At 34.8% G+C, this 24369-nt stretch overlaps 1 protein-coding gene across 2 annotated transcripts in view; it reads right to left on the minus strand.

The window, feature by feature from the left end:
- FMN1 (formin 1) overlaps window positions 1-24369 on the minus strand; it is a 128463-nt gene that overhangs the window by 87336 nt on the left and 16758 nt on the right. For both annotated transcript variants that reach the window (XM_064713532.1, XM_064713531.1), the window contains 2 exons: window positions 18711-18772; window positions 1290-2056 (listed from right to left, as the gene is read on the minus strand). In XM_064713532.1, coding sequence (XP_064569602.1) covers window positions 1290-2056; window positions 18711-18772 — 829 coding nt within the window. The remainder of the gene's footprint in view (window positions 1-1289; window positions 2057-18710; window positions 18773-24369) is intronic.

Raw genomic sequence — 24369 nt, forward strand, 5'->3', positions numbered from 1 at the left:
GGCAGTAAGGTACTAATGCTGGTTCAGGAAGTGTGACTGGGAGAACTGCTTTTCTCCTGTCAGCTAAATAAACAGGTAGCATAAACAAAGACTGTAGGATAATTTCAAAAAAACCTGGCCAAAAATTGTTTATTTATGCCTGTTCACCAAATGACCCCTTCCAAACTAATTGACAAAACAGTGTATTTTGTAGTAACTTTGGATTTCAGGTATTCTACTGGAATACTGTTATAGAACTACAGAATTACCTGGGTTGAGAGAACCTTGAAGATGATCTCATTCCAACCCCTTTCCATGGGCAGGGACAACCTCCACCAGACCAGCCTCTGCAGGGCCCCATCCAATCTGGGCTTGAACACTTTCAGGAAAGAGGAATCTGCAGCTCCTCTTGGAAATCTTTCAGCGCCTCACCACTCCCACAGTAAAGAATTTCTTCCTTATACTCTACCCAAATCTACCTCCTCTAATCACAAATTTTACTGATACTGGGAGTTGCCCCAACTCAGTACAAGATCTTGCACTTGGACTTGTTTGCAGACCCACTACTCAAGCATATCAGGGTCCCTCTGGATGGCATCCCTCCCTCAAACACATCTGGGATTCTATCCCTGCCCTACATCACAGTAAGGGGGATATTCTTTTCAAAATTTTATATCTATTTTTTTAAAAGCTGTAGAGATCTCTATCAGTACTGAGACTCGTCCATAATGGACACTTCACGCTGCAGATTGCTGAGCTGCATATATTTACACATATGCTTTATTCTTCCTGCTCTGACAGAATTATGCACAGAGGTTAGGTTCCAGTTTAACTGTTTCCAGTTTCTAGAACTGGAATCACAGAGAAGGACACAATATAGTTCTCTGGAGAATGGATCACAAAGTGACTGGAAAACAAAAATGAAACTAAATTCTCCCCTGACCAAACTTTAACATTTCAATTCTAATGCAAACACAGACTTAATTTTAAGAAAATAAAAAAAATCTTTCTAATATCTTGGCTACCCTTTTACACTTTAGTGCTAAATCTGGGAAGCACTCTGTCACTATAGTTATCCATACAGTGCTTGAATTATTACGAGAAGAAGCCCAAATAAAACATGCTTTTGTTATGATGCAAAAAGTTTTCATTTATAATACATACAATTTTAATTTAAATATGACATTTTAGAACAACTTCTTTTTTCAGACTTCTAGAACCGATTCAGGTTTTTTTCTAGAATTATGTAAATTCTATGTCTCTACACTGACCTGTAAGCAGCAGCTCAAGTCCAAGTAAGTATATTTTACCTGTTATCTTGCAATTGTATTCGTGTCCAGTACAAAGGCTTCATGGGACGGCCAGGTTCAATGGCAGGTTTTCGAGGACCTTGGTTTGAAGATAAAGTGCTATTAAAAAACAACCCAGGCCCAGGAGGTGGAGGGGGTGGAGGTAACCCAGATCCAGGCAGTGGAGGAGGAACAGGAGGTCCCAGCCCTGGAAGCGGTGGGGGTGGTGGTGGTGGTGGTGCTTGAAAATTCCTACAGCCTTCAGAAAGTGGAGGTGGCAGCGGTGGACCAGATCCAAACTGAGATGTCAGTGAAGCTGGACCCATTGGCAAAGGTGGTGGTGGAGGAACTACAGCAGACAGTGAAGAATCAGGAAGGGGAGGAGGTGGTGGTGGTGGTGGAGACAGCATTTGTTTTGGTTGACAAGACAAGACACTTTCTGATGACTGTACATTGTAATTGTCCTTATTTTCACTTTGGGCAGATATACTATGTGTCAAAGAAGAAATATTAAGCTTTTTGGGTACTATTTGGTTATTTTTCACAGCTCTGTTTTCTTCTTCACTAGGCTTTATAAAAGTTTCTCTGTCAGTCTGTATACATACATTTCGGTATGCCTTTGGTGGGTTATCATCTTCAGTAGAAACACCAATATCCTTTGCTTTTTCATTTCTTCTGTTTAATTTATTATCAAGTTCATTCTTCAGATGTGCAATGGTTTCCTCAAGCTGAGCAGTTGAGACAGCATGTTCTCCACGAATATGGAATACCCTGAGTTCAAACTGAGACTGCAGAGCAACAGGAAAAAAACATCCTTAGTGCAAATATTTTTTTGAAGTGTTTATTTCGTAGTCTGTTAAAAAATCTTCACATTTGAACTATGTTCTTAATCAAAGTGGGAAACACTTCTCTTTCCCAGTTCTAAATGGTTTTATCGCAAGCTATCATATAACTGGACAATAACTAATCTTTAAAGAAATGTAAGCAGGGTGTCCTTCAACAAAATATATTTTGTAAGGAAAAATCCAGAACATCAATTTGGGCAAATTTTAAGTTGCACTTTATCTTTAAGCAGACTTACTGGTTTTTGACTGAATGCAATAATTAATGGTATATTATGGAAAAGAGGTAGCTTTTTCAAATGTTATTCTATTTAATGACATTAGTTAATTGCTTATTTCATTTCATATATATGTCATATATACATATATAGAGAGGTAACATGTTAGGAAGCAAAAAATAGATTAAACACAACGGAGGTTGAAATTCATTCAAGTTAAAACATTAAATAAAATAATATCTTAATTTATTAAGTGTTATCATCAATAAAATTCACAGAGGTACACATAAATTCTTCAAGTTTATCTCTGCAATTAGATTAAAATTTCATTTCTTTCAGATATATTTTAATCTAGAACTCAGGAAAATAAACATTAGAACCAAGAGAATAAAGACTATTTCACTGGATAACTAAGTAAGTAAGGAAAAAAACCCACTTTTCTTACTATATATCAGAAAGATACAAAACATTTGGCACAGAAATACCTCCTTTAAAAAATCCAATGCAATCCAATACTGCTATTTCAGGTTATCAAGTCCCTACAAGTTATTTTCTGTTATGCCATGATACTATCAGACAGCTGGCTGATATTACCATGATTCTTTGCAAGGCAATGACTCCTGAAAGAGAGTTTTTCATAGTTCTTCCAGGATCCCTCTACAAATATTTTGAAATGAAGTTTGACTAGATATGCAAACAAGATACTCATACTTACAGGAGTATGATCAGCTTGGACTCTAATCAATTTTGTAGGATAAAATCCGAAGTAAACAATCTGAACACACTGGGTATAAAATGCTCCTTTACACTAGCAAGTGTAAAGGTGGGAAATCAAGTTTGAAGTCTTACAGAGAGAATCAAACAGATTTGCATTGGAAACAACCCAATTTTGGTTAGTTTTATAGATGACTCAGGACAAATATGTATAACAATACATTTACTTAGCTTTCTTGCTTTTCCTACTATTAATCTATTGGCACTCATCTTCATTATTAGTTCAATTCAACTATTACAAGATTTTCTGCCATTTGAATTGCTCCAAAGACATTGCCTTTCTTTTTAAACTTGGCTTACTGATCCATAAATGAGGTAATGAAGTAACCTAAATTCCTTGCCTTAAGGAATTTAACTGGAGTTTTTTTATCATAGTACTTTGCTCCTATTGGACATCAAAAGCTCCATCACAGAACAATCTACTTTGAATGTTAAAGATTTTCCCAGCAGTAAATCTGAAGCCACCTTAAAAACACACTGTAAAAGAAGCACAGTATCTAACAAAACTATTTATTATATTTAAATGGGCATAAATGCAACTCTGTTAGTATTATAAGCATCTCCAAATACAGATCTCCAGTTTTAATTTACAATATAAAATTGGCAGTTTAAAGTCAAAATTATATTTGAGGTGAAAGAATGAAAAGCAAGAAAAAGCATAAAACTTGCATGTTTTCAGAATTATTTTCTGTAACTTGAAAAAACCCTATAAACAAGAATTAAAGCTAAAACCACTAAGCATTAGTAATAACAAAAAATAAGTAATATTTCTATTTAGTAATAAGTAAGAAACCAATTTTATTTTAATTACTTTTCATCTCAAAGTAAGTCTTCTTCACCAAAGTAAGATTACCTTATATACCTATGATAATACTTTCAACAAGTGTCAAGAACATGAATATTCATATGTGCTATTTTATATATACATGCATAAATAATACATACATATTCTTAACAAAAGTCTGCTTCCTGTAAAATATTTCTTAAAATGAGATAAAATGCTTTAAAGTCACATGATAAATCGAATGGAGAGCAAACATAATCAAAATGTAGTAGTTGGTCACAACTATCTTAGGCAAGATGAAATGTAAAACTATTTCAGCAGGAAGCAAGGTATTTGATGGAGGGAAGTTATGGGCAGAAGGCTGGAGGAGCAGAAGATAATAGAAAGCAGCTGAAACTAAAGCTTATATACATGAATGAACATTATTTCTGAAGAAGGGTAGAGGATTTTGAATCCTATCAAAGAAAATTTCTGTAAAATTGCTGTATAAAATGAAAGCAAGACTACAAAGAACAATGTGGGAGATGTTCATCAGTAAGCTTTAGATATATTTCTTTTCATTTGAAAACTGCATTTGCCACTTTGCTGACTGGTATAGAAGCCTGGTTGCTTGCTTCCCAGCAGCACTCATTTGAGAAATCTGGATTGTATAGCTACATTCAATACCAAATAAACTATTGCAAGGAACATATTTCTATTCCCCTGACCATTTCATTTTCTTGCAGCAATAATCTGCTTTTTCAGAGAGTATCAAATTAAGCCCTCAAGCCCTGGTCTATTGAGGTTCTCTGGCTTTCCATTGTATCAGTGACTTTTGCCAGTCAGCCACTGACATACTACTGTCTCTCCTGTACACACACAGAGAATTGATACAGCTGCCTAAATTTCCATGAAAGTAGATATGAATTTTTCCCAGGTTACTTCTACAAATACCATATTTGAAGCATGAATGTTTCAATAAAGCCTTATTACTATTTTTTCTTCATACTGCTAGCTTAAAAGAAAAAGCTCTAATGTGCTGAAATCAGATTTCAATCATCAATTTGAAAGTACCTTGTGAGTATCATAAGTCTAATTCACACAGCAATGTGCTACTGAAAAAAGTTTCCTTACTTTGGCACAATCTTTCTTGCATTAATTGTCAATAATAGGCAAACAATATTATGCTATTAAGCTAAAGTACACAGTCAAAATTCAGAATTCACAATAATTTTATCAGACAAGGAAACAGTATGAAAATATACGTGCTGCAGTTCAAGAAAGAGGGCTGCAGTGTACATAGCCACAGAAGGGATTGATCAGTGGTGTGGCAATTCTATGGGGAAAGGATCTGCAAAGGACAGCACATCACAGACTCATTGAGTCAACTCTGTATTAGGATAAAAAGAATTGTCATATGCAAAAAAAGTAATCTTTGTGCTTTATTCAGTACTAAAAGCTGTGTGTTTTTTCAGTTTAAGAGAAATTCTGTCCCTGTGTTCATGACCACTGCTATTGAAATTCGGGGCAGCTCATTTGGTCTTAATTTTCTACGTTAAATCAACAATGCCTTTTGTCTCCACCTCACCCTTACTGGATAATGCTCCCCTTGTTTCCTTAGTTCCTTTCTGCTTCCACGGCTGAAAAATACTTTCAGTGAACCCTTAAATTTCCTTTGCAAGACGTGATTCAGCTTGAGTATTGTCAAATGCCCTTTTCTATTCTGAATTCTAAAACTGGCCTTCCTGACTAATGTACCTCATTTTCCTTTCTTCCACGGCTCTCTGCTTCCACCCAATACCCATTTTGAAGAGGCTGAATAAACAGGCAGTTCTGTCTATCCTCCTTGATAAAATGTCTTTTGCCTCCAAATCTGCTCTTGCTTGAAATGCAGGCTTTTTTGCACCTCTGATTCTAACTAAAGAAGGTTCTTGTCTATTTTGCTTTTCAAGACTCACTAGTGCAGTTGTACTTAAAAATCAGTTTCTTGAATTTGTCAAGATTTGTCTGGTATCTGCCATTGAAATGGACAGGATCCATTTTCCTTGGGTAAAATCAATTCATCAAGCAAGTGATGCCAGCTGGCTCTCAGATCCCTCAAACACAGACATTTATATTTAAGTTTAGAAGGCCTGTGTTACCCTCTGCCTAAAAAAATTACTTCTGTTAATGGCTAAAATAAAAGCCATCCCTAAAAAAATAAAGACCTCTCTTTACTAAAATACATGAAAGAGGATTATGTAAATATCCAAAAATACTAATACACTGTAACCTGGAAAACAACAGGAGTGCTTGGATTGGCTGTCTAGTGTCTTCCTGTTTTCTCCCTTTACACCCATCCCTCTGGTGTATGTCTCCAGTGACCTCCTTTTGGCACCTGCTAAGTGACTTGACACAACACAGAGAAAAGAGGCAAATTATATTTTCTGACAATGCCAACAACTCAGCCTTGGTCCCATGGGACCTAGGAAATGATGAAGCATATGCTCAAGAAAGAAAAATTCCAAATATTGAATCCATGTACAATACTGTCATTAACCATTAAAGTATTAGATGACAAATCATAAATTAATCACAAAAGAAAAAGACTAAATCCTCTCATTCATGTAACCAACAGGTTGTCTAAATGTCTTTGGAATTAAAATGTGGATTGACATGGACAAATCTCAATACCAATGTGACAGCTTTTCACTGTGCTCTGATATGTGAGAGAAAGATTACAGTCTCATTTCATATGGTCAATATAGTAAATTACAGTCAATTAAATGTAGTCAACTGAAGTACATTTTTTGTTGTTTCACTGCTTTATATAATGTGATTTTATGTGAACAAAAACTTTTAACCATGACACAGAACTGCTCTAATACGAAAAGCTGTAGAACAATTTGTATGTATGAACACAAGGAAAGTGTATAAATTTACAGCCATCTACATTCAGAAAACAGTTGCTAACTTATTAGTCGAGACTTACTTGCATCAAAAATGTTTAAAAATCCTGAGAATTTAACAGTAAATAATAAAAAAGTTCCTGTTTTCAGAACAAGCAATATGCATAACTTTTGCTTTGAAACTAGCAAGTTCATGCTCACTGTCAATGCCTAATACTTTTTCCCAAGTGTTTACAGTGTAATTCTACTCTGAAAAGTGACTGTGTAAAAATGACACATATTTAATGAACAAAGCTGTGCTAGGTATATCAGAGACAGACCTCTTCTTTAACTGAGAAACACACACTTTTACAAGTTTTTATTCTAATTAGGGTGGAAAAATAACATATTAGGGAGAAAGTGAGCTTGATTTTATTCCCTTCTCTGACTTTTATACAGTGATTGTTACATCTAATTAGTTACTTATGCCAAGCCATGAAAATAAAAAAAAAAAGTGGGAACAAAGAAGACACAAAGTATCAAGGGATATATTTAGGAGATGTGGCTATTTTCTAGAGAGGAGGATATTAAAAAGGAAAAAGGAAAAAAAAAAGGAATAAAAAGACAAGAATTATTGAGTTGCCAATTAAAAGCTTTTTTTAATATATTTTACAGCTTTTTTTCTTAATAGTATTTTGGCCATTCAAGTAGTGTGCACAGAAAAGAGAGGAAAAGCAAATTTTTCAGAGAGAGCCTCTAACTTGGTTTTGTTCATTCTAAGTAATTTAATCTTCAGTTTTTGGAAGAGTTCACACTTTTTTATTCTTCTATTGTGTTTACAAAAGAAAAGAAGCTCTTTTTTGTTGAATCTGTGTCCTTGAAAAAACATACATTTGTTTTAAATTTTAACAACAATCAGAGATTTAGCAAAGGATTTCTCCACAGGGAAAAAAAAGTTAAACCCATGCCAGTTTGCATAAAAATCAAAATTCCTCTCTAACAAATACCTCAACAAACATAACAGTTACATATGGTATATCATCACTGTCAAGGGCACACAGTAAGAATTGATCCTACACCTCACAATAAAAAAGTAATGACTGAACTATTTCAAACAATCCCAGATCTCTAAATATTAATGTAGTCAATGCACACAGAGTCCAATTCTCTTTCCAATTAAAAAAAAAAAAAATAAACACATAGCTTTATAGAGGAAATGTAGCAAAAGTAGTTGGGACAACAAACAAACAAAACCCCCAGCCATTTCCTACTCATTGTCCTTACAGATCCACTAAACTCAATATGTACAAATAAACTGGCCAAAGGCTGACAGTAGAATACAGCGGGTACAGGAACTGAATCAGGCACATGGAATGACCCTTGGGTGTTCTAGGCAGGGCCAGGAGCTGAATCCAATGATCCTCATGGTTCCCAGAACTCAGTATATTCTATGACTCTGGGATTCTGATTCTTTCTTACTAGTGATAAGTTTCCAGTGACCTCCTAAGTATAAGGTAACAAACACATTTCCACTTTTATCACTCCCCAAAGAGTATGAACAGCCATGCAAAGCACATCTATGAGACAAGGACACTCTAGATATTTGCTGACCGGACGATGTATTTTAAGAGACTATTCTGTACAAGATACAAACTGCCCCTTTCATTACGGGCTGCAGAAAGTCCTGTATTCTTTTAAGCTCCAGCATCTTCTCTTGCTGCTCTCTGTGGACCTTCCATTATCTATTAATGTTCTGTGCTCTTTTCCATGCTCTTCACAGAGTGATCTCCAGGATGCCATAAAGTTTGCGTTCCTCATCCTTATTATCTTGTGTCTGCTCTGTAAATGTTTCTGTCAAGCAACATTAATCTAGGTATTGTTTCTTTCCCACACATATACACATCCTTCTTTCAGTCCTTTCATGGTTAAGAACCATCATCTAACAATTTAAGATTACACAAATTAAATCACTTGGAGAACTTTGTTATACAACACATAGCTCACACCAGCTCATCTCCAGTTCTTTTTCTACAGCTGTCCTACATACATACCACTTTACTCAGATCAACCCAATTAAAAAGGGTAAATAACTTCTCCATAACTTCTAATGAAATAATCAGATAGAGCCCTTGATGTGCCCCTGAAATTTCTTGGTAAACTTTCAAGATCCTGCAAGCATTATGAATCCAAATATATAGAAGAATATCTCTACTGATGCTCATTGCATTCCATAGCACACTCCACATTAAAGAATCCTATTACTTCCATTTCACCACCCAGTAATTGATGTACTCTACTGTGGAATCTTTGTGCCTACAGAGACATCTCACTGAAATCTACATTCTTCTTGATTTATATCAAACAGAAAATTGTTAATGCCTTGGATTCACTAACTTCTTACCACAGGCATGTTTGCTTAACAATGTTATTTCTTGAGACAAATGATAAAAAACTCTAAAAAACTGATGAAAATGATGAAATAATACACAATACAGCCAACTGTTAGCAACGTATGCTTAAAGGGGTAAATTTCAGGTTATTAATAAATAAATAGTAACAATAGATAATTTAACATTTTATGTAGATTTTAAATGTTCAGTAGCTAACCTATAAAATTCCCACCAAAACTAAAGTTTCTCATTTGAATGAATGCTTTTAAAAACAATCAACCCATGAAAATATTCACTGACAAAACCTACTTTAAGCCTGCATGTATCTCAGGCAGCAGTGAACTCCCAGACAATAGAATACCACACCCACCAGAATTTGCCAAGAAGTAGCAGCTACCAGTCATGCCATTCGAAAGCTAACAATCCTTATAGAAAGTGACTATGTGTTGATTCTCCTAAATGCAAGATAGCTTGTGCTAGGAAAAATAAATCCTAAATAATATGTAAAAAATGGGTACCCAGCTAAATTGACACCAACCTATAAATTTCCAGGAAAACTTAATTTTGTGGACAATTTAATTGGCAAAATATTTAAATATTGTTAAACTCTGCTAAACACTTAAATTCTGCAGAATGGAATGAGGAATGCAACACGCCAATAAACGTGAATGATATATTGCATGCAATTTCTCTGAGGCAAAGGTAATCAAAGTATGAAACCACACCATAAGCTAAAAATTAATTTCAAACTTTTGTTGAACTAGGACTATGACCAGTTAACATGCAAAATCTAAACATTCCCTTCCTATCAGAAACTTTGTGGTTACTATCTTACTCTACTTCTCACTTGAAGCTGTTACCATAGTCCTAGGACAGCCTCAGTTATTATGCACACAAAAATACTGACACCTATTCTCTGTGGTGGTGTTCAGAAGATTATATGCAATGAGGAAAAAATACCTTGAACATTGCAAATAAAATACTTTAAAATACAATATGTAGAAATATAGACTGATAATTAAAATGCTATATGAATTATTTGTTTTGATGATAACTTACTTGAGATAAGCCACAGTATTTCTCAATTGCCAGGGAATTACATGATGATGTGGCATATTTTACATCTGGCATGTAAAATGTGAAAGCAATGCAAAAAATGGCTGAAAACAAGTTGAAGATGAAGTTTCAGTGACAAAAACTACAGAGGCAGTATGGATCTAATAAGAAAACTGATTGTAGTAGAGAGCAAGTTGTCTCTGATCTTGGGAGAATGTTTTTGGACACCTAACAGCTTTTTTATTACTGTGGCTGATTAAAATGAAAAGCCCTACTACTAAAATGTTCTTTTTGATGAGGTTTTTTGCCATGAACTATAGACCTTGCAGTCCAGTGGGATACAAATCCTTTGATCCTGTGCAGTCACATAAATTCAAAGTCGTAAACCAACATTGAATTTGATTTTATTAGTGTGGCTGATGTTGCCAGAATTGTAATGCAACCTTGTTTTTCTTCACTTTTCTTCCTTTTCTTTTGGGGAGGAGATGGAAAGGAGAGTTTACTGTCAACATTGCTTCATCATATAAAGAGCTAATTTCTTTGGCAACCAGGCTACAAGATCAGCCATTATAACAAAGCTTTGTAACTATATAGGAAAGCAAAGATATATGTTCCTAAGTTGTAAACAATTATTTGAATTAAGTAAAAGCTGAAGCAAAAAGCATTATTAGTAAATCGCATGGAAAACAGCAACCAAAGATAAAATTACACATCTATAGAAAGAAAATGAGCAGCAATGAATACTTCTCAACAGAATTATTAAGTCAAATAGTGCCATGAGAAGAAAAAAAAAGTAGCTACACTTTTACAAACTAACAATTTTCATTCTTCATTAAGAACATAACTTTTGTCTAAAAGTTTTGAGAATTTTTAGATGATTAGTCTCTCTACCAAAATAGTGTTCTCATGTGCAATCAAAACAAAAAAAAAAAAAAAAAAAAAAAGAGATTCTACATGGATAAAGAGAAGTATAAGATCAATTATAGAAATGACTGTATTTGTGTAAAAGACACACCTATTTTAAACTAACATATACTGCACACTAATTATGCCTCACCACACTACTCTAGACATTCCAATTATAAAATTTGAAGAAAATATTGCAGAATAAAAAGTCTCAGAAAAAACAGCCTTTGTCGATTACTCAAAAGGGAGCAATCAGAACAATCTTAATTTTATTCCTTTCCACCAATGCTTCCATGTTGTGCAGCTATGCAGAAACTTTCTCTTCAACAGAACTAGTACCTCATTCAGTGAACACGTTGGGAGATATTCCAGACAAAAGTTAAAAAATCAATAATGAAAAGCAGCAAGCTTTAAAGACTTTTGCATTGTGTGTGCTAAAGTTGAAAGGTATGTAAGAACAAAGTGTGGACCCTCAGAAAGAGAAACAATACCAGTATAGTAAAGGCCTGATAATGCTGACCTGGAAAAACAGATTCTACACTTGTTCGAACTGCAAAATTCCTGCTGCAAGATGAGTCACAGGACATTTTACTCAGTTTTCCTCAAGCAGTCACCAATGATACATCTTCTTTTACAAAAAACTATCTTAAGATTCTGAGACTCAACATGTAGTTGCAAAGTAAGTTAAAAATGAACTGTGATTGAACATTTTTGCAAATGTAAACATCCCAATAAATTTGTTAAACCTTAGGTCCATGAATAATAAGATTACATGCCAATCCTAACACATATTGTGAAGTCCAGTTTATACTTAAACATCATAAAGTTAAAACTTATGACAGTAAGAAAAAAATGTAATGAGATTACTTATATTCAGATCAAATCTTGACTAATAAAGCAAGGGAGGGTATTGCTTACTGACCAACAAAATTAAAATCAAATACTGAATGGACTGTATTCATTCCAGGACAAATATTCTGGAGAATACTGCCCACATATAAGTATAACTTGTATTGTGATGCCCAGACCAAAGTCTTTGCAATCTATCTCCTACTGTTTTCTGTCCTAAATTCCAGGCTACCTCTTTTGCCCTTCATCTTGCCAGTCTAGTGCCTCTAGTACAGTGTATGCTCTAAGGACTGCCAGTCCTAGTATCTCTATTCACTGTTTTTTTCCTAAAATTGCACCTTTCACATCTCCATACATATGTCCAGCTCTGGTTGTCAGCTTTGCTTTGCAGTGGGTTTTCTTTCATTGCCTAATCATCAATAAGAGGGTCAGGAGACAGACTTTCATTTTGAAAGCTGTTCTGAAGGGTGTTCTGAAAGTTCTCTGAAGGGTGATCCCCACCTAATCAAGAGTAACTTGTGTCAACCATTAATCAGTGGAACTTAGTTTTGACCCAGTGTTATAAAATAACACTTTGGTGGCATTGTGGAAATGGCAATGAAACTTTTTTCAACACCAGAAGATGGAATCAGTGATCACCAGATTTGCAAAGTCAAAAGCTGCTAAAATCAGGTCTTTACTGAACATGAGAAAAAATAGTTTTATTTTAAAAAATTTATCCTCCAATTTCAGACGGATTTTCCCTTATTGGCAAAATGCTCATCCTTGACAAACCTGTCCCTGTTCCTGTTAAAATCAGGAATACTAGAGCCAGAATTTTTTAAGAACGGAATATTACACATTTAATAAAAAAATACTATACAACTACTAGACTCAAACAAATATCTGGTGTAGTAAATTTCAAAGTGCAGATAATTTTGGCAAGAAAGCATGGGGTACATGTTTTCAAAACTAAAATGGTAACTTTGATACTACTTAATTTTTAATGGCTTTTATAACTCCATTATGACACTTCAGTTAGTCTCACTTGTATACAATTGTTTCCTATGTTACAGAGATCTTCAATATCTGTGAAAATAAAATGTCCTCTTGTTCAAAGTGCGTGCTCTGCTTTATTCTCCTGAGTACATAACATGTTTATTCAAGGCAAGGTGATGGGACAAATTAACTTCCATAAACTATGAAAAATGCAGCAGGTTATAAGGAACGTTAAGAGTTTTGTTTCATCCCTAACTAAGCAGAATTTTTTGTAATGTGTCTAAATTTGAGCAGGAACTCCTTCTTTCTGATGTTCGAATGCTATAAATTGTCCTGCTCTATGCACATTTTAACTATGTACTACCATGTGCTGAAATAGAGCTAAAGAGATTTTCACTGTTTTCAATCTAGGGAATATGGTCTGTGGTAATTTCTTAAATAAGCAGGAGAATCCTTGGATCAACATGTGGAATTAACAGCATTCTGCAGCTGACATGAAGTTTAAACAATCCAAGTCTCACAGTGAAATTGCATTGAAAATAACAGAATGGCAATATGGCAAGTGGCCATACTGAAAAAAAACCGACAACACAACGAAAGAAGAATCTTCTGGGATATTCAAACTATCTGATAAGAAAATATTAACAATGTAAACATATTGTTAAAGGAAAATAATAATGAAAAGCATACATTGCATCAAAAATATGACAAATAGAGGAGAAGAATAGGAAAATTTTGTTTGCTGTAAGTATCAGAGCACAGCAGGAATGCTTAAAATTTCATCAATAATTTTATTATAGAGTATGATTTGAAATTGAAATGTGCAGATTTTTAAAATATTAACTAACTGGGGAATATCTTCACACAACATGAAGAATCATTCCAAGCTTCATTTCTGAATGAAGATGAAATTGTCAAGTGGTTCCAAAGAGACTTAGTGCTGTTTGCTGCAGAAAGTTACTGTTTTATTGCTCCTGTCCTTTGTTCCCTAATCTGCCACTTTACCTTCTATAGCAATGGCTATGCAAATTTTTCCGTTCAGGAAAATTTTTTTTTCCTGCTGGAATTTTACTATTTTAGGAAATGCAAACTTCAAAGATAATGTTGCTGCCATTATCTGGCAGCCTTAGGAGTTCTGAAATACAATTTCACAGAAGTTCAGTCTCTTTTTTCTCCTAACTTTTATGCTTTTTTTAATCTTGACATTTTTTCCCTTTTTTGCATCGCAGAGGCTCTGCAGTGAACAGGGAGAATTCCTCCAAGAGGACGAAGTAACCAAGAAGAAGATTCATAAAGGCACACAGTACGCACACAGTGGTGCAACCATACATTTAACAGTTGAAAGACCGTAACATTTCAAGTTAGGCAAGATTAGTATCAATAATTAACCACAAGCTGGGAGACCTTCATCAGTTCACCACATGGAAATGCTGAAAAGCCTGAACAGCTCATTAGGAAAGACTGACTAATAAACCCTTGCTGACCTTGGCTGCTCCTTTGAGCTGCAGCACCACCAGACAGAGAAGCATACCTGATACAGATTTTCTTCTCTATGTGCATGCTGGAATACAAAAATATAAGAGAGAACACTCAAAGCAACCAGCCACCTTATGGATGCATTTCATCTTGTAAGAGTTAAAACAACAATCTCACCCTGAAGCAAAACCTTATTACCAAAGTCAGCATATATCCACATATATTAAAAAGTTTTGGGTTTTATAAGTACTGTGGCATATTAAAGCTTTCAACACTATTAATCATTGGACCCCATATCCTAATAGCAGATTTCAAAACAGTGACTTTTGACAAATCATGATATCCCTATCCCATGCAAGAATTCACATATGCATGAACAAAACTGTGGGGGAAAAATTATTTTTCTCCAGAAAGGAATAACAAAAATCCTTAAGAGCATCCAGGTCAGATTTCTTTCAATTTAATCTGCTCAAAAGTATTCCAGTTTGTTATAATAGTCTACCTATAGATAAAGAAGATTTAGAAAAACTAAAATAGTGTAAGATGTTTTGATTTGGTGTTGAAATATCCAATTTGTGATGTATATCATGAAGTCAAAATTAAATTTTTCTTTGACATCTAAGTAAAAGACAATTTTATCTGCCAAAATAAAACTGAGATCACCCAACTCTATAAAAAGGCATTTTGATAAGCATTCTGGCATACAAGAGCTTTCAACACTATTCACCATTGCCTCCTACAGCTGAATTAAAAATTCCAAAATGTTGCAGAGAGAAGCAGCACCTTTTGTTGCACTCATGTCATAATTAAAGAGCAATAGAAGCATTCATAAATGGAAGCATACTGACCACAAGGAAAAACAAATGAGAAGGTGAAAAGACAAAGAGACAAGAAAGAACTTAGGAAGTATTAGACATGAAAAAACAGATTTGTAAAAGAATGAAATGGTCATAATAGAGCTAGAGTTTTATTACTTAATAAAACTCTAAATGTTTTTATGCCTTTGTGGTCTCACAACAAAATAAAAATAAATTATCTTTAAATTATCAGATAATTTTGAGTGGTGCTATGACTTTTCCTTTCACATTTCTTTTTCTTCCACATTTTTCAGTGTTTTCTGGAGCACTTTGAGGCACTGGTCTTTAACATCTATTTATGATATGAAATAATTTTCGAAGTTAAGGAAGTTCTGTGAAAAGGAAATTACTTTCTACCCACTTCTACATTTCAGCTCTTGGAACCTTCACAAAAAAAGCAAAAATGCAAACATTACCATGGAGGCCACAAAGGTCACTATGAACACCTCATGATACATTCTTCCCTAAATGAGGTCAGCTTGCTCTTTCATAATGCTACGGGCAGCTTTATACCAACTGCATTGCCATTCACTATTTCTCAAGTTTCAGTAAGATATTCATAACTGTCATAGATGCAACTATACAGGTATTTTTTTCTAAAATTTGCCAAGAGATCTTTTAAGAGATGCAAACCCAGGGTTTTATTATATGACATTTACTGAATTTTAAAATATTTATTTATGAATAATTTATAAGCTGGCTATAGCTAATTTTTTATCCAATACCTATTAATATTTCTTACACTATATTATATGACATGCATTATTTAATACTATTATGTAACAGAAATACCTGAAGATACTAATATTCTCAGTTTGGAAATATATAAAAGATCTAGTGAGCTGGTGGAAGCCTAACAATCTGTGTTGGAGAAAAACATCCATGCATAGGGTATAGGGTTACAGGACAGCTAAGGACTTTTCTTCCATCTTCAAAAACAGCCTTAAACTCCCACATAGCTAAAGATGAAGGGATATTTGGTAGGTTTGTTCTAAAGGCAACATGGAGACATCAGGGAAAAAGTATGCTTGAATGTATGCTTGAATTTTTACTCATTCTATCAATTTAACTTACAGGAAAAAAAAGCACAGCACAGCCTTGTGCAGCCATGTGTTGGGTTGAATATTAAGCACTGCAGACAGAATTTTGTCTTCAAGTAAATTCCTTTCTTTCAGAAGTCAGGAGTCAAAATAATTTACATTATTTTGATTTATGTTGTTGTCATCTACTCAGTTGGTTGTTAGGTACTCAAGATTCGGTTCTGCTGGACAAACACTACGAAGGTGTTGACAGCTACGACTTATCAATTGAGCAACTTCAATTTAGTTTCATAATGTGCAAGATAATTTCTGACCTAAAACTAAAACAGATACACAAACAGTGGGCAGGATGTCACCACACTCAGTTTAGAAGGACGTATGAAACATGAACAGCTGAAGGACTCAGCTGACATCTAGTGGCAAGGGCAGGGAAAGCAAAGCACTTAACAGCACAGAACAGAAATCGTTCCAGGTCTTTAAACTATATTATTCAGTATTTTGTTAACATTAAGTGAAAAATTCAAGAAGTCCTTTGAATGCAGCAATAGCATTACCCTTTTAGACATCAGACATTCATGTGGATGATTCAGTTGAATTATATACATTAATTAACCCTTCAAGAGTTAAGTGTTACGCAGATTGTCATGCAAGAAGAGCTGGTGCAGATTCATAAGTAATTGACTTGGTGTAATACATGTTATAATCTTAATAAGTATACACACTACACGACAAAAACTGAATTCAAGTGACATCATAAAAAGGAACAATGCTTCAAGTTTTGGTGATAACATAAAGATGGCAAAATGGAATACAATACAGATGTGCCCTCCCTACCCAGTGACTGTTGTGCATCTTTCAAGACTGCTGCATTCACTGAAACTTCAGTCTCAGATTCAGCATCAACCCCCAGAAACTAGTGGAATGGGTAAAGCCCTGGCTGCACTCTGGGTATTCGGTATAAAGTTTATAGGAAATTAACACAGTGATAACAAATATTGAAGAATTAAAAACAATCTGGAATTCCTGTTCACATACTCAAGAAAAAAAAAACCCTACAATAAGAAACAGAACAAAAGTACAGGGCACTTTCTAATGCTAAAGAATAAAAGTATCACTCAATTATAGGCCACTATATACAGGTTTCAATGAACAGAACCTAGATAATGTTGCTTACTTTCACTTTCAGAGGACAATTCAGTAATATTTTCAGAACTTTCCCATACATATAACTTGCATAATTCTTAACATTTCTCTAGGCCTTTTAGGAATAACAAAGACCAAGAGTCTACTCCTAACCTTTTGAAGAGAAAGTATGATAATCAAACCTTCTTCATAAACACCACATAAGGAATTTGGATTAGTTTGCAAAAGAGCTGCTTAAAAGACATTCCTGTCTGTAGGTTCCTTCAGTGCATAGCATAAAATCAGATTTAACCCAAGAATTTCCCATAGTTCGGATACTTACCATCATATTTTTCTGTTATACCATTAAAGAATAAAATGCAACAAAGTATAACATTAAATCATGACACCATTTCATTCCCCCATTCTATGTTCCCACTGAAATTTTATAATGTAAATTTCAACACATAGCATTATACAATGTGATCTGCCTAATGACACAGTTAATGTATCACTGTACTGGATTATCAGAATTGCCATGCTAGTAAATCTGCTTATTTTCCATTCTATTTACTTTAATGATGATGAAGGAAATACTGAATGTTTTGTAATTGATGACCACTAATGATTTGGCATACACACATGTATTAGAATACAGTGCAGTTATACTTAAGAATATATCATAATTGGTGAGAAAAGGAAGATGCTGGTAATTTTAACTAGGGGTGACCACCAAATTCAGTTATACTGCCATTTAAATTCCTGGTTTTATGATAAAACCACTCTATTGTAATATTTCACTTTACTTACCACAGCCAAGGGAAAGTGACTTCTAATACTAAACTGTTATTTCTGATTTTGATAACTAGTTGATCAAGTTTACACTTTAAAAGAGCAGACATCAATACAGAGTGCTCAATACTAAACTTCAGAAAGTCTCACACATGCTTATTTTCCTGTTAAAATTACAGAAAATTGCTTCTACAGAAGAATGTTTCACTGAGAAAGAGTAAGTAGTTAAGCATCAATGCCAATACTGCATTGCTGTGTTAGGTGGAAGAATTTAACAGAACAACAATAAGGAGAACTACAAAGAGGAAACAAATAAAACTGCTTTCAGACATCATTTATGAGTGCAGGTATAGATTTTAACAAAATTAATTTTAGCTGAGCTGGCAGTCAACTGAAAACAACTTCTAGAAAGAAAGAATTAAATTCTTAACATTTGATAGAAAGTCTATATTTGCACCACTTAAATCTGTAAAATGCACTAGACAGGGAAAAATATAATTACAAAACTATACCTTTAATGTTTCAATTTCTTCTTTGTGTTCCCTCTTCAAATGCAGAATGGCAGCTTGGTACTCTGTAGAAATAAAAAAAGTACATTCCCTTAGAGTCAGAAAACAATGTGCCATCTTCAGCATAGAATATTTCATACAACACCACTGGGTCCAGAGTGCAGGTGTAGGCTCTCAAATAAATGACCTTTTGTGGTGGTGATGGAAAAGAAAATCTGAACACAGTAATTAGCATTTTTTTCTAAGACCACATGACCAGATTTTCCATGGTGTTTCTGAGAGAAGAGGATAAAGCAGAGGTCTTCCATGCTAAGAAGGGAAAATACGGAAAAAAATATGACAGACTGAAATAAAAGGAAACCATAGTTTTGCCTTATTTTGCACATAAATGTGGAACTGATAGGATACTATGACATGCACGTGCATGCACACACACACCCTCACCTGATTTCTAAAACAACATGCATCAAGTAAAGTGATTTAAATGGACAAACATACAATCACTATACACAGTCAAACTGGATAAAACAGCAATCACAAATACAAATGAAGACCTCAGAAGGTACCAAACAGTGACATACAAAGAATTCTTTCTCTCAATTCTATCATAAGAAGAACAATCACAGAGTTTAAGTACAGAATCCTGTGAATGACATACAGGATAGCTCTGCCATTTAGCAAGGATACAACAAAATCCAAAGGCTGAGAGTATGAAACTGAAAGCCAGAGAAATTTAAATCAGCAGTGAAAAATTGAGGAGTCCAGGCATTGATCATGCAGGTTTAGTGATGGCATAGATTTACAAAACCTCTAGGACCACTAATACTACGGTTCCCCTTAATCCATACCATGCCTTCATTTGGCCAGATGAAGAAACAGAAACTCCTTCAAAGCACCAGTCACAGGCTTTAAGAGATCTTAAGAGAGTCTTTGGTAAGACACTGGCCCAGAAGCTACAGCCCTCCTAAACAAGCGACTGGAGTTTGTTGTTAGATGACCAAAGTCCCACTTCCATCTGTTTTCAAATAAAAAATTATCCAAAAGTGTGTTTCCAGTTCTCTGGCTTGGCTTCTGCCTCCTCAACTAAATCCTAACTTAAACAAGGTTTGAAAACAGGCCAAAGAATTTAAATTTTATTGTCAATGGTGTCTAAGACTAAGGAGTCTGCGTGACCCATTCAACAGAAGAACTAACAAAATAGTATTAAAAGTATCAAAGAACGGACCAAAGTACCAGATAAATAAAACATTTCAGTGTTTATCTGCTCTTTATTTTTTTTTTTCCTTTTTCTCTTCAGAGCACATGAAGGAAAGAGGAAAGAAAAGGTAACTTGATCATCACCATGAATTCTACATGACATGGAAGCTTTTAATGTAAAGCTTCCATGTCATGTGTACAGAGATTTTTTCCAAACACAGGTGAAGTTATAATCAAGCCGTTGAACTGATACATAAAATCAAAAGGAAACGGGATCAATATTTTATACAGCGTAAAATAAAAACCTTGGTGATTCCAGCGAGCTATAGCATCTATCTAAACTTCTCCTTGCCCTCTAACAGGTCTCTACTTAAGAGCTTTCAGGCCTAAGAGAATTGCCTGTCTGCTCTGCCGGAATCACAACTGGTTAGGTCTACAAACTTTAAGATTTTCTGCTGTTAATTCCTTTAGTTGATATTCCCTATGGATATAGGCTCTGCATATCCATTCACCTAAACAGAATATAAAACAATTGCCTCAGGTCCCCAGAAAAAGTTGTGACCCTTCTGGCACCTGAGCTGCCTTAAGCACTCAGTGTGCAGGGCATGAACCTTATGAATGTCCTGACTTGAAGGTTAGCTCTTTAGGGTCACATGATAACTGAAGCAAATAACAGGCTTTGAAAATGCTCCTAACAATCAGTTCTTAGTTTAGCTAACAGAAGGATACAGATCTGTCTTAACAAAAGATCTACTTTCTATGTGGAATTGCCCAATGATTAAAATTCTTTGAGATTTGGGTAAGAGAGTCATAATTCACCTATGATGACACAGACCTGCACTAGCACCAGAAGCAGATTTTTCACCATGTCTACCCATTCCCAACCCTCTGTTGTTAATTTTTTTATCTTGGCACAAATGTTTGTGCAATTAGAGAATGATGGAAGAACCCCTATGAATGAAATCTAAGACAGCACAAGAATTTAATTTTTTTAACAACAATTAAGTATATGTCATTGCTGGCAGTTGTTTTTCATTGCTTCTAGCTCAAAGCAATGTTCTAGAGATTGTTTTGTTTAAACTTTGTTCTAAAGCAGAAGACAGAGAGTAGCAATTCTTTTATCATTTTGTTATTCCTTGAAAATATGCTTAAAAAGTACTAAGCTAGGAGAATAAATAATAAAAACTATTTTCTTAAAACACAGCTATTGCATAAAAGCAAGTGCATCATAAACTGATATACTGTAACAGATTTTATAGATTGTTTACGATGATATAAACTGACATTCAACAGCATAAGTTTCTAATTTTATGATTTTTAACTAGAAGAAACTATCTATTGGATAGAAGGTGATATCCAGCAAAGTACTTTAATTCTCAAGCAAATGTTTATTTTTCTGTACCAAATATTATAACGCAAATCACATCACAATTATATTGCCTTGCATAATATAAAGTAACTCATGACCATTCCTTTTCTATGTTTTGTGAGGTCACCTTAATTTAATACAATTGTACACAGATAGTTAACATTTTAAGAAAACAACCTGTATACAGAGATGGCAATCAGAATCATTAAAACGTTGAAGAATTTGTCTAGAAAAAAATAATTTCATTCATGCAATTCCAAAAATCAGTTCCCTAACATACTGGCAACAGAATAATGAAGTTTAACTATGCAGTGGTGTTGGAATGCTGCTTAGGGTGGTAAAAATCAAAACAGCAAAGTAAACAATAATGACATTTTAACAGAAGGAACTATAGGAGAAACAAAATATGTCAGGCTTTATATGCTACTTAATTCTTAAATTCCGTTTAACTAAAAAAAAATCAATGTAGACTACACATAAAATCCAGAAATACCAAGGTATCACTGGATGATTTGTCTAGGTTAAAAATTAACAATGCCAGAGTTGAAGAAATCTGATACGGCTCTGTAGCCAGCCTGATTCTCACATAACCACTGGAAGTCATTCGGCCTTATGAGCCAAGACACAAGAACACCCGAGGGCAGGTCTCAGCGCTAGCCCAGACACAAGGCTGCAGCTGAACTGCACCTCCCACTTCCTGGTGCTGCCCTACCTTAGGGACCTTCCAGACCGACAGGGAGAAAAGCTTCTAATCACAAACCACAGCACGGCTGAGGCTGGAAGGGACCTCTGGTCTGCACCCCCACCTCTCCCAGAGCTGGCTGCCCAGGACCATGTCCAAATAGCTTTCAAATTCTTCCAGGAATCTACACCCTCCTCATCCTCTCTGGGCACCCTGTGCTAGTTTCTCACTCACCTTCACAGTGAGAAATCATTTCCTGATGTTTAGTCAGACCTTTCTGTGTTTCAATGTATGTTCACACTGATCCTGATACCATGCACCACCCAGCTCTCTCATTTTTGCACCCTACATTATAGGTCCAAGCTGATCCTTGTGTCACAAGGTGACTCTTTACCTAGTTTGTGCAATGTCAGGGGGGCTGCATTTTCATAAAATCAAAGAATCATTAAGGTTGGAAAAGACCTCCAAGATCAAGTCCAGCCTTTGAGTAAGTATCTCCATGACCATTAAACCATATCAAGAAGTGACACATCTACTTATTTTTTTGAATACTTCCAGGGGTGGTGACCTGTTTCAGTGCTTAACCACATTTTCCTAATACTCAAACTGAACCTCCCCTGGTGCAACTTGAGGCCATTTCACCTTATCCTATCACTAGCTGACTGGGAGAAGAAACCAACCCTGGCTACTACCTCCTTGCAGGTAATGAGCAATAGATCTCCCCTGAGCCCAGAATAAACAACCCCAGCTACACCGGCTGCTTCTCATAGGAATTACGTTCCAGATCCTTCATCAGTTTTGCTGCCCTGGACATGCTCAAACACCTCAATGTCAATTTGCTGAAGCTTTAAATTCTTTTATTATGACACATAACAGAAAGCTGATTGTACAAATATCCTGTTGTGCTTGCCTGGTCTCCAATGTGTCTGCAAGAAGACAGTGGCTGTAGAGCATAAATTTATCTTCCCCTTAAGCATATATTACTCCTAAGAACTTTGAGACAAATCAGATAAAAATCAGATTGCAAGTGCTAAGTGCACTAATCCTAAAAAATTACCACATGCAAATTAGGATTTTGTTACTGAGAAAATCATTTTAAAAGTCACTCATTTACAAAAGGCATTCAAGCTAAAAAGTAAACAATCACATTGCACAGATTCCACTCCAAACAGCTTGGAGTCTCAATTTTTATTTACTACCTCTAATTTACTACTTTTTCCTTTGTTTTCAGAGTATGCCATCCCAAGAAAAATGTAATAGATCATGTAAGCTGTTGCCTACTTGGGCATATTCATTATTTTCTTTATTTTTGGAACCTGACGCTACCTGCAATAATAATTATAACCTACTGAAGCTAAGGCAAACTTTCATAAAACTGATCATTTTTTCTAAGATAGTGGGATGAAGCAGAAATACATTAACAAGCCTTAAACAAATATTTGTTACATTTGCTGACAGCTAGCAACATAATATCATTTAATTGTAAAACGTTTCACTAAAACATTTTTGAAAGTAATCTGAAAGTTGGCAAAGTACATAGGAAAATGTATAGAGAACTCAGTGATGACTAAAGATATATAGTGACATGAAAATGCAAAATTTCCTTTTCCTATGTTGTTGTTGGAAAAATAAATCAATTATTCACTGTAAAAAAATATAATCTATTTCCATTTACTTGCATGTTTTGCCATAGCCAGCAGATAACATTCTGATGAGAGAATGCTAAATTTGTGTTCGGGTCTTCCCTACTTCTACTAAATTTGCATCAGCTGCAAATTCTCAAGTCTTACTTTTCCAGTTCAATTCTATTGTTTTATTACAGTTTTTTGTCTTACTTTTTTCCTAATGAGTAGCTTGCTAAATGGTTTTTGATAGTAACATATATATTTCATATTTCCTTGCTCAACTGCACGTTCTTGTAAGTTGCTTGGGAAAAAATAAACCACGATTTTTGAACTGATAAATTACATAATTATCATGATCCTGTTCTGCCACTCGTTGATACAGTCAATATTAGAAAGTATCATAACTTCCAGTCATGCTATATTTGGTTCTGCTTACGTGCAACTGCAGGAAGAAGTAAATCTAATTAGTATTTTATCTGATTTTTAAAAAATTACTTTAGCATTGAACATTGCAAAGACAGAACCAGTGTAAACAGGATAACCTTCCTTCCCTGTCATGTTTGCTATCAGTCTGCTTCATGATTTTAAAGTACATTGTCAATATGGATCGTATAAAGATAACACTGACTAAAACAATACCAGTCCATCTGGAACATACATTATTTTCTTCATCATTAGGTACTACAACATTTTAAATACTTCAGTTAAAGCCCGGAATTAACTCTACACAAGTAATGGACTGCAAGAAGGAAATAAAATTGTGTTTTAACTAGCTACCAGGTGCAAGGA

Source organism: Zonotrichia leucophrys, chromosome 5 (assembly GCF_028769735.1).
Source record: "Zonotrichia leucophrys gambelii isolate GWCS_2022_RI chromosome 5, RI_Zleu_2.0, whole genome shotgun sequence".
Lineage (NCBI taxonomy): Eukaryota > Metazoa > Chordata > Aves > Passeriformes > Passerellidae > Zonotrichia > Zonotrichia leucophrys.